This window comes from Neovison vison, chromosome 7 (genome assembly GCF_020171115.1).
Source record: "Neovison vison isolate M4711 chromosome 7, ASM_NN_V1, whole genome shotgun sequence".
NCBI lineage: Eukaryota > Metazoa > Chordata > Mammalia > Carnivora > Mustelidae > Neogale > Neogale vison.
Window position 1 is genome coordinate 37578236 of NC_058097.1, and position 11648 is coordinate 37589883.

Consider the following 11648-nt stretch of genomic DNA (forward strand, 5'->3'; position numbering starts at 1 on the left):
GGCTCAGCACAGTGTTCCCCTCCAGCCCAGCAACAAGCAGGATGTACACTGGGGGTGGCATTTCCCGGTGTCTCAGTGCCCCAACTGACCTTCCTGGTTCTACGTCAGCCTACGAGATGGTTGGGCCTGGTGTCCTTCTCCTCCGGTGGTGCAGAGGCCTGGACTGCTCAGTGCACCTGCTTAGTCGACTGAAAGCACATAAACAGGTAATGTGAGGCAAGAGGGAAGCCACAGAGTGAGGTGGGACTGTGGTGAATGGGGTCATGTGCCCAGTCTGACGGGGACAGTTCCACGAGCAGATGGGGGACCATGTTTCAAATCCTCTGATTTACGAGAAGGTGAAAATCCTGAATTTTATGTGAAAGCTCGCAATATGAAGGTTGACAATGCATTTTATACGTGTTTACTTCTCTGAGGCCATAAGCTCAGTAAGCACTGTCTGTGCTGCTGCGGAGCTAACAGCTGAAGGTGGTGGAGGGGGGCTCTCCAAGGCCACAACTGGTGGCCCGCTCACTGGTCCACCACCTCCACCCCTCTTCTTTCTGCGGGCCTCTCCCTCCCTTCTCCTCCCTTTTCTCATCCCCTTCCCTTCTTAGCCCATGTCCTGTGCTGGGAGAGGCCAGCTCCCAACTCACAGGTCCTGCCTGCACCACCCAGGAGGGCAGATCACCCCTGTTCAGCTCAGAGTTCCTTGCTGCAGCCTCCAGGTGGGATCAGCTCTTGCTCCTGCTGCTGTCTCTGGTCGTGGTCCTGGCCAGCAGACACTGCGCCGGCCAGAGCTGGCTCCTCTCCAAAGTGCCCAGTGTCTGCCCTATTTGGCAAGACAAACTGCATCTGTGGGACAGACAATGACCGCATTTCTACTAAGTGCTCAACTCAGTTCTGGGCACTGGAGATAAAGGAACAAGATCAATATAGTCCAGTCGGTGGGGCTCACTGCCTAGGTGAGGGAGACAAGCCAAGAACACGTAAACAAGTCACTGAATAAGATGACTTCAGGCTGTAGAAATACTTTACAAAATAATACAACTGGGTGAGGTAGTTGAGGGTGGAGGCGGGGAGCTGCTTTGGGTGGTCAGGGAAGACTGAGGAGATGGCAGTTTGAGCTGAGGCTTGAATGCCAAAAATGCAGCCATGGGAAGAGCTGGAGGCAAGGGACGTGCAAAGGCCCAGAGGTGAGAACAACCTTGGGGGTTTGAGGAACAGAAGAAGCCAGTGTGAGATGAGGTGCTGGGAGGGGACCAGAAGGAGGCTGGGACAGGCCTCCTGGTGTGGTGAGGCCTGGAATTTCATTCCTGTGTCCCAAGAGGCAGGGGAGGGTCCGGGTGGGGCAGCAGCGTCAGGTGCTGGGAATGCTGGAGGGCATGCAGTCCACTGAACTGGGCTCTCCTTCAATGTAGGTTTGCAGGCTTCCTCTATAAGAAGTTTAAAATATAAAAAGCATTAAGTTTTGCTGATTTTTAAGTTTATGATTGTTAGTTTTTCGGTTGCGGAGAGGGGATGACCGTGTCAGGGAGCAGCTCGCCAGAGGCAGCACAAAGCACAGTAATTCCAAGGCCTCCCTTAGAAGTCCAGCAAGGATGGTTTCCAGGGAGGTTCGAGCACGAAGGGTGCGGAGCTGTGGCGAGCGCCACAAGAAACTGGGCAGTGGCTGGGGGAGTCCGACTGGAGAACCAGCCCCGGGAGATCCCGAAAGGTACCTTGGCCTAGGTTCGGCCAGCGGTGGCCACTTACTGCCAGCCCACTCTAACCGCCTGTGCTCTGCTCTCTTCCCGGGAACTCCTGCCGGGAGAGTGGGGAGCCCAGGCTCCGCCCCGGCCCGGGCTCCGGGGCTCTGATTGGTGGATCCTACGCGAGGGGCGTGTCCGGAGAGAGTGGGACAGCGGCGGAGTCCGCTTCGCGGCGGGGCGGGGACCCGGAGCGGAACGCTACGACGAAAGGGGGCTCGCGGAGCGGGTGCCGGCGGGGTGCAGACGCGCAGGGACCCGGCGGAGAAGGTAAGGTCCTCGGACCCGGCAGGGACGCGCGGGGAGGGCGGGTTGCCTGCCCACCGCTTCCAAAGTGTCCTGGCCGCCCTGTCGAGTTGGCTCCGGGCTCGGGAGGGAGAGGCACACAGCAGCAGGAGCCACCTCGGACTCTGACCCAGAGCGGAGGCGCGGGGAAGGGCGCTTACTGCTGGTTGGGAGTGCAGGAGGCAAGGTGGAGGCTGCAGGAGCTCCAGAGAGAGCGGGTGAGCACAGATAAAGAAGCTCTGGGGTCTAAGCCATGTCCTGCGGGGGGATGCGAGACCTGGGAGCAGAAGAGGTTCGGAGGCACCCGCGGTGCTGCCCCCTGGGGCGGCAGGGATCTCCGCACACCCTTCCGGAGAGGCCTGCCCTGAGGCCGCCATCAGGACCTCACATCTTGGTCCCAGTTTTTGAGGGTCTGCACAAGTGAGCAGAGTCAGCTGCCCCAGTGGACCTGGAAGGTGGGGGGGAGGGTGACAGTGCTTTCTGGGCGGCCTTGGTCCTCTCTGTCCTCTCTCACTGTGGAACAGCCTGGCCCCCAAAGCATTGGAGTTTGTGATTTTGGTTAAAGTTGCCTAAGGAAATGGCACTAAGGCAGGCCCATAGAGATGGTTGTTCTTTCCCAGCCTGGAATCAGCTGGACTCTACTTTCCTTTCTCTCTCCCTGAACACTGAGGGGTTAAGGAGGAGTGTCTTCAGTTTAAGAGTTGTCTTCAGCCTCCTTTACATGGGGAGAACAGGAAGATTCCGAAGGTTCCAGAAATTTCCAAAGTTCGGAGGCACTCTGAGCCTCCATCTCCACAGTTCAAGGAAAATACTGGTTTGCAATTTGAACAAAGTTCTTATCTCACCCCAGAGGGTCAGAAGCCTGCAAGGAGGGTAGGATCATTGCTGGGGTCATTCTGCGCACAGTTTCCACTTAGTACTGGGCTGTTCCTGGGCACATAATTTCCACTGGGGTCTGTGCAGGCTGAGAGATGACTCTGACATTGGCCTGTGTCCCTGCACACGACAGCCCTCAGGGCTGCCAAAACAGGAGGGGAGGCAGCCCAGCTGAGCTAAGGGACCTGCCCTGGCCACCCCCCAAGGAATCCTTGAGTTGGATGGGGTTGGGGGTGGGGCAGGGGATCAGGCATTTAGAGAGGGACCCTGCCCTTTGAACTTGAGGATTTCTGATTCTGTCTTTGGCAAGAACAGCCTTCTTGGAGCTGGGCTCCTGCATTACTCTGCTGGTCCCTTGGGTAGTAATTTTGATGATGGGGGTAGTACTTTCCCGCATGGGGCTTTCTTGAGGATTAAGTGAGAGAATACTTATAATGTGCTTACTGCTGTAACTGGTGAGCTGTAAGCTCCTAGTTAATAGCACCTTTGGTTTATTTTCCTTATTACTATTTTTTTTTTTTTCATGGAGAAGGGCCTCCAGGAAGCACAGGGTTAGACATGGCTGAGGGGCAGCCCCTCTGGAAGGAAGGGACCTGGATCATGTCACTCTCCTCAGTGTACTTGGAGAAAAATCTCGGCCTGTGGACCTTGAAGACTGGCTGTGCTGGCCCCTTTGACCTTAACTCTTACCCTCACTCCTTCCTCCGTGGTCTCCATGGATCAGATTCTTGAGCTGTTCCCAAGGCCCAGAACATTCTTTCCTCCAGCCTTTGCATGACTGGCTCTCAAGGTTACTTCCTCACCAGATCTTGCCTGACCCCCACCCCCACCCCAGCTCTGCCGGTCAGATCAGCTTTTTGCTTCATGGCAGTTATCACGCGCACGAGTAGACATTACCTTGTTGACTTACGTACTAGTCTGACTGTCCCACTCGGGAGTCTGTTACTCAAGGGCCTGGTTCCTACTTCTTTGCTGTTACCTGATGCCAAGCACAGTAGGACTTACAGTACACATTTGGAAGGTGAAATCCAGAAGGCCTGGGAGCACAGTGGACCTCGTTGGGGCTAGAGGGAAGGAGGGGCGGCGATGAATCAGCCTGGCCCCAGTCAGTAGAAGCCAGAGGGACCAGCATCCTGACTCCCCACCTCTGTGATCTTGGCCCGATACCTCCCTTTCTGATATCCCCAACTATAGCTTTCACAGGAGAGCTGGGTCCCACCTGCTTTCCAGAGTTCCCAAGGTGGGATCCCAGACATCTCTCTTAAATCACACAAACTGTTTCTGAGTGGAGGAGACAAGAGAACAAGTTCACTCAGGACACAGCCCTATGTCAGGTGTGTCCCTGGAGTAGGTGTGTTACACATCTGACTGCATGGGGTGGTACAGATCAGGCATAGATGAGGTTCTGCACATTTTTCCTATAAGGGGCCAAATGGTAAATGTTTTCAGCTTTGTAAGCCAGTCTCTGACATGGCGTTCCAATGAATTGGAACTTGACGTGGACTGGCCAGCCCTGGTGTAGATCACATGTGACACCTCGGCCCTCATGCACAGAACCCTGGCCATCAAGCAACTGTCGCATCCTGGCTCCCCAGATCCCCATGCTCACCACGTACCTTTAGCCCACTCAGGTGGTGGGATCACTTGTGTTCAGGAGGGCCAGCCCAGGAGCCTAGCAGCCTCCCAAACCCTCCCCCCGAAAGCAACTCTGTTCATTGCCCCACTGCCAGACACTCACCCTTCAGAAGTATCCACTCTCTGTCAGCACCCTGCGTGCTGGGTGCCCTGCCCAGAGGCAACACACGCAGTATCCCAAAGCCAGAGCCTGTCCTGAGGCAGGTCGGCCCCAGGAGGTGTGGGTCAGCTCTCTCCTCCCCTGTCCTAAGGAGACAGGGTTGTAGGCTCTCCCTTGCCTAAACCTCTCCCCTCCCTGGGTGCCGCTTTTCACTTATTTTTTTTTTAAAAAAGATTTTATTTATTTATTTGACAGACATAGATCACAAGTAGGCAGAGAGGCAGGCAGAGAGAGAGGGGGGAGGAAGCAGGCTCCCTGCCAAGCAGAGAGCCCGATATGGGGCTCGATCCCAGGACCCTGGAATCATGACCCGAGCCGAAGGCAGAGGCTTTAACCCACTGAGCCACCCAGGCGCCCCTCGCTTTTCACTTCTTGCAGGCTGCCCCCCTGGGTGGCATTGGGTCAGAGGGGGACCTGGGCAAGCTGGCCTCTCAAGCTCACCAAACCCCCAGGACCGGATGGGGGCCGTCTGCTGGCTGCTGTCTCAGCACATTGTCTGTCTGTCTGTCCCAGCTGCCAAATGTGTTAAGTAAGCCTTGGTCTGTGGCCACAAGACTGGGTGACACATAGGTGAGCTTGAAGGGAACAAGTGGCATCCTTTCTCAAGGCTCCCTCCCCCCAGCGTTGCCTGTGTCCCTGGGCGGTCAGGGGAAGCCCCACCAGATGACCCGTCGTGAGCCCCGCAGCGTGGAGCTCCCAGCCAGGAGGGCTCTGGGTGCAGACTCTGTCCTGTGGCTTGTCTTTTTGAGGACCTTACATTTAGACAGAGAGAAAGAAAAAGAGGCCTATGTTCCCACTTCCTGGAATTGACCAGTATTGTGTTTTATCACTTTGTTGCTGCCTTTTTTTTTTTTTAAATGAAAGAAAGAATATTATAAAGGTGAAGTCCTGCTTGATTCCCCCTCTCCCCGCCATTGCTGGTTACATCCAGGTGCCCCTTCTCCAGGCCACTTTCTTTGGTTTGGGTCCATCATTTGATTTTAACCTGTCTTAACCCTTTTTAAGTGTACAGTTCAGTGGTATTAAGTATATTTCCATTGCTGTGAAGCATCTCCAGAATTCTTTTCATCTTGCAGAACTGAAACTCTCTACCCATTAAATAACAGCTCTTCTTCCTCCTGCCGCCCCCCAGCCTGGGCCACTTTCTGTCTCCGTGCATTTGACTACTTGCAATGCCGCATGGGAGTAGAACCGGTCGAGGACTTGTCGTTTGGTGACCGACTTATTTCACAGAGCATAAATGTCCTCGGGATTCATCCACGTGGTAGCAGGGGTCAGAATTTCCTTCCTTTTACGGCTGAAGTACCTTCTGTGGCACATTTTGTCCAGTCTTTCAGCCATCGATGGACATGCAGGTTCCTTCCACCTCTCGGCTGCTGTGAATGACGCCGCCGTGAACGTGGGCGTACGGTACCACTTTGAGACCCTGCTTCCCGTCTTGTGGGGAGACACCCAGGAATGGAATTACTGGGTCAGCTGGTATTTCTGTGTTTGATCTCTCAAGGAGCTTCCCTATTCTTTTCCATAGCACGACACAGTTTACATCCCTCCCCCCGCCACAGCGCACCAGGGGTTCAACTTCTCCGTGTCCTTCCCAACCCTTGTTATTACCTGGGGGTTTTAGGGTTTTATTTATTTATTTATTTACTTATTTATTTTGACAGTTAGCCACCCTCGTGAGCGTGAAGCTCCATCCTCTCCATCTTCGTTCGTGGATCTAGTGTCTTGAACACTTCTGCAACGTTGTGTAATGTCTGCATATGAGTTGTCACATACCGTTTGGCAGGCTGCTCTCTCCACTCAGTGTTTGATGTCTGTGGTCACTCCACATTGACCCGCGTGGATTGGGTGTCATCATAGCTGCTGGCACTCTTCCCGCGTGTGAGTGGTCCAACTGTGGAACCCTTCCCCCACTGCTAGGCATCTCTGTTGTTCCGCAGCAGGTCATGAACTCACGGCCCTTGGGGATCTCCCTCGGCTGCGCTCCTAGCTCCTCCAGTGGAGCCCTCAGCCAGCCCATCCCAGCCCTCAGCCCAGCCCGGGGCGGGGGGGTGGCCTCTGGAATTTTGCCAGATTGTCCACAACAGGGACCCACTGATCCGTCCTAGCAGGACAGCCCAGGGCTGTCACCAACAATCAGCGAGATTTGCAACACAAAACCAAGATTAGCAACCTAAAAATAGTGGTTCTTACATAAGGTGGTGTGGGCCGCACTTCTCAGGATGCCCTTATGGTCTGAAGGGGGCAAGCAGTATGTGACTCAGGGGGCCGAGCACCCCTCTTGTGCAATGCATTCAGCCTCCGCACTGGGCCCCACTCTCGTTTCCCATACGTGGTCTGACTTCTAGAACTGCAGTGTGGTGACCCAGAAATACCACGTGCGTGATCAGCTCAGCCAGGGTCATGCTGTGTGTGCCTGGGCACACTTATTATGCACATGGTGGTGGCGGTGAGGTCAGCTCTCAACCAGCTTTTTCCTCAGAAGTAAGGCTGACTCACGCATGGCAGACCCTCGGGGAGCTTTGGAAAGGCTCCTTCATTCACCAGCAACTTACAAAACACCTGCTGTGTGCTCGGCACTGTTTCAAGCACCGGGGATACTGTAGTGAACAAGAAAAGGCTCCTGTTCTCATGCTTACAACCCGGTGAGGGAAATAGAAAACATGTAAGCAAATGATAAATAAGAAAATATTAGGTCCTGGTAAGTCCTGGAAGAAAAAACAAAATAGGGTAATGTCTTAGAGAAACTGGCAGTAAAAACTTTATCTGTAAAGGGTCAGGTAGTAAATATTTCAGGCTTTATAATAGCCTACGGTGTCTGTCACCATGAGTCATCTCTGCCATTGCAGCATGAAAACAGCCACAGACAATTTTAAATGAACAAGTGTGGCTGTGTTCCAATAAAACTTTATTTACAAAAACTGGCTGTGGGCCAGATTTGACCCTCAGGCCATAGTTTGCCAACCCTGTACTTGAGATGGGGTTGTCAGAGACCCTTTCTGAAGGGAGATGAGAGCCGAGAGCCCAGGGACAGCCTATTTCAGGCAAGACCTCATGGCGCCTTGCTGTTGATTCAGTCATGTAGCTGTGTGGTGAGAAGTAGGCAAACAAACTCTGGCCAGTTTGAGAGAGAAAAATGGTGGAGTTTATTCATGAGGTGACTCTTTAGGGTACAGGAAAGAGGAGGATGAGTCCTTGATTTGGGGCTTAACAGATGGGTGAACAGTGGTTCTGCTTATGGAAAAGAGGAACTGGAGGGAAAAGCTGGGTTTATGTTGGGCATGTTGAATTTGAGAACCTTCTTAGATGAGCAGGTGGGAAATCATGTGGGCAGGTGGATATCCAGGCTTAACAGTGCAGCAGAGAAGCCACAGCTGGAGGCTTGATCTGGGGAGTCAGTGGGATGTGGGTGGTCTTCAAAGCTTCGAGTCCCGAAGGTCAAAGGGAGGGTGTGTGAACAGAACAAGGGAGCGCCTGGATGAGATCTGGGCTACTGACATTTCATGCTTGGCAGAGGAGGACAGAGAGGACCCCACACTCCACAGAGGAAGGCACTGTCCACCCCCCACCCCGGGGGAACAAGCTCTGGGCCTCCTACTTACTCACAGAGCCTCAGTTTCCCCCCTCCGTCAGTGGGAGATTCTGCCTCCTCGGGTTGGTGTGGGGACTAAATAAGAGAATCATGCTTGACATGGAGGAGGCAGCCAGCACATGGTACCTGTGACAGGGGAAGTGGTGCCCACTGAGCCAGAGTCTGAGGGAGTGGGTGCAGGTCTGTGATGGTTTGGCTTGGATGGCAGAGGCCATGGTGGGTTAGGGGCGCAGGTCCCTGGCACTTGCTGTCCTGGTACACGCCCCTGCGCCCTTCCACCTGGGACAGGCCCAAGTGCCAGGTCTCTGGTGTTGGGCAGGGGTTGGGGTTCAGTATCCTTGCCCCTTGGGTAGACGCCAGTAGGGACTCTTCTCCTCTGGCTCCCAAGAAGTTGACCCCCCACCACCACAGCCGTGGCCTGGATTAGTCACTGCTCTTCTCTTCGCTGCTGTACCCCCATCCCTGACTGACTGCCACCTGCCCGCCCCCGACTGGGGACTCCTCCTTCACCTCTCAGCAGCTCCTTGTGGAAGAGCTGGCTCTGGCTACTGGGGCAGCAGGCCTGTGGTTGGCTGGCCGTCTGGGCCCTGTGGGTTCCAGTTGGGTAATGGCTGGGGGTGGGGATGGTCAGTGAGCTGGGGAGAGCCGTGTGGTTCCCACCCCTACCCCGCGGCCCCCCACCCCCGCCAGCTGCCGCCTCCCTCACCCGCCGCCCCTCCCGCAGCCCGGCGGCCAGAGAAGATGGTGGATTCCCTGGCCAACACGGAGATCAACAGCCAGCGCATCGCGGCGGTGGAGAGCTGCTTCGGGGCGTCGGGGCAGCCGCTGGCCCTGCCGGGCCGGGTGCTGCTGGGCGAGGGCGTGCTCACCAAGGAGTGCCGCAAGAAGGCCAAGCCGCGCATCTTCTTCCTGTTCAACGACATCCTGGTGTATGGCAGCGTGGTGCTCCCCAAGCGCAAGTACCGCAGCCAGCACGTCATCCCGCTGGAGGAGGTGACCCTCGAGCCGCTGCCCGAGACACCGCGGGCCAAGAACCGTTGGATGATCAAGACGGCCAGGAAGTCCTTCGTGGTATCGGCCGCCTCCGCCACGGAACGCCAGGAGTGGATCAGCCACATCGAGGAGTGCGTGCGGCGGCAGCTGCGAGCCACGGGCCGCCCGCCCAGCACGGAGCACGCGGCGCCCTGGATCCCCGACAAGGCCACGGACATCTGCATGCGCTGCACGCAGACGCGCTTCTCCGCCCTCACGCGGCGCCACCACTGCCGCAAGTGCGGCTTCGTGGTGTGTGCCGAGTGCTCGCGGGAGCGCTTCCTCCTGCCGCGCCTGTCGCCCAAGCCCCTGCGCGTCTGCAGCCTGTGCTACCGCGAGCTGGCCGCCTGCAAGCGGAGGGAGGAGGAGGAGGAGGAGGAGCCGGGCGTGGGGTCCCCCGGGCAGCCATCCTACCTCTCCGGGGCCGGCACCGGGGCGTCCAGCGGGGACGAGGAGGACTCTGACGAGGACAAGGAGGGCAGTGGGGACGGCGACTGGCCCAGCCGCGTGGAGTTTTACGCCTCGGGCGTCTCCTGGTCAGCCTTCCACAGCTGACCGTGTCTGCGGCCATGACGGAGGGGCTCCCAGGCCCTTCTGCATCCAGGCAGACTCCATGACCCAGGCCCAGGCGAGGGCAGAGGTCCCAGGCTGCCCCCCGGCCCCCAGGACCCTGCCCCCACAGGTGGCAGGTGCAGTGGGAATGGCTCTTTCTCTCTGGATCCTAGTGCCTTTGTGCTGGACGTTGGCATCCTTCTTTTCCACTTCAGGTAATTCTCCGTCCACCTAGCAAACCCAAAACACTTTGGCCTCTTAGGAACAAATAGTGCCTTTTCTCAGCCCTAGGAGCTGTAGTCCCAGATGATCCCTTGAGCTAGACAACCCGAGGCACCTTTCAGAGGACCAGAGGGAAGATAGGACTGGAATGAGGTCCCCTGAGGCCATGCACCCCAGCACCTGCCCCACAGAAAAGCACACCCCCCAGGGAAGACTGGGAGGGCTGGAAACAAGGTCTGCCCACGCACCTTGCCTGGCTAGCTGGGCCTTCTCAGGCCAGGCATGTGGGCTCACCTTGAGCCAGACAGACTGCCATGCTGTGGGTGCCCACCAGGCGTGGGACTGCCGCATGGCTCCCTGAGGGTCCCAGGCATGTGCCCGGGCCTCTGGCCCCATCTCCCTTCTCTCCAGGTGTCTAGGTGTCTGATGCCCCTCACTCCAGCCCTCATCTCTCTATGGCTGAGGAAAGCGGTGATTTCTGTTAGAACCCTTCACTGCCAGTGAAAGAAACCCCACCCAGACTGACTTAACAATAAAAAGAACGTTTATTCACTCATGTGGTCAAAAAGTTCAGGAGTGTCTTGCTTCAGACACGGCTCATTAGGGGTTGAAACCATGTGAGGTGGCAGATGTCCACAACTGTCCCCCATGGTGTCCTGGGAACACTGGCAGCGCAGTGGGTTGGGACATTCAGGCCACACCTGGGCTGCTTCCTGAGAACATGGCCCCATCACCCTGGAGGCTCTGCCCATGGCCCAGTGCCTGGAGCCCTGTCCCCTAGGTGTGAATCATCTGAACAGAGGCACAGAGCACAAACCCAGAGCCACTCGTCAGCTCTGCCTGGGCCTTCCTGGCATAAAGCTGTCCCAGGCAGCCTCCTGCCTGGCCTGCCCCTGGGGAGGGTGCCGCTGACTGGGGAAGCCCCCCCCCCGCCCCCCCCCCCCCCCCCCCGTGCAGTGACTGGCCTTGCTCAGAGTGAGTGTGTCGAGGCTGGAGCTTCAATGCCAGGCTCCTGAGGGCTGGCCCGCAGCTGGCGACACGGTCTCCTGATTGGCTCCTGCTCTCATCTCCTTGTTGCCGGGCTGAACTTGGCCAGAGCCCGCTGCGGAGGGGGAAGTCACTGTCAGCTAGAAGTAGTGACTCTGGGACCAGGAAAGCCTCTCCCAGCCCACATGGCCCCGTGCTTAAAACCCCTTCGTCAGGGCTCCAGGCCCCGGGGGAAGAATCCCCCTCTGGCTAGTTCTCAAGTCCTCCTGTGCGGACAGAACCAGAGGGTCTGGCTAGAGCACCACGTCTGACTCAGCGGGTCGCTGGCTCCCAGCCCGTTGTGGACGGAGAGCCACCCCTGTGAGGGAGGGTAGAAGCGGTAAAGTGCCAGCACCCGGGCCTGCCTGTGGCCTTCTTGCATGGGCAGGAGCGGGCGGGGGAAGAGTCAGAGGTGTGTCCAAGAACAACTTGCTGGTTTTCAAGCCCTTGGCCTCCCTGAGCCGCACAAACAGGTCCAGGCCGGTTCCGCCCGGCCAGCGGGCTCAGGGTAGGACAGGTGACGGGATAAGGGGCAACTTCC

At 56.9% G+C, this 11648-nt stretch overlaps 1 protein-coding gene across 1 annotated transcript; it reads left to right on the forward strand.

Annotated features, from left to right (window-relative positions):
* Nucleotides 1–1882: 1882 nt before the first annotated feature.
* PLEKHF1 (pleckstrin homology and FYVE domain containing 1) lies at nt 1883–10633 on the forward strand. The gene is made up of 2 exons (XM_044256231.1): nt 1883–1997; nt 9000–10633. Exon 2 carries the CDS (start codon nt 9017–9019, stop codon nt 9860–9862), a length of 846 nt encoding a protein of 281 aa, XP_044112166.1. The 5' UTR covers nt 1883–1997; nt 9000–9016; the 3' UTR covers nt 9863–10633.
* The last annotated feature ends 1015 nt before the right edge of the window (nt 10634–11648 follow it).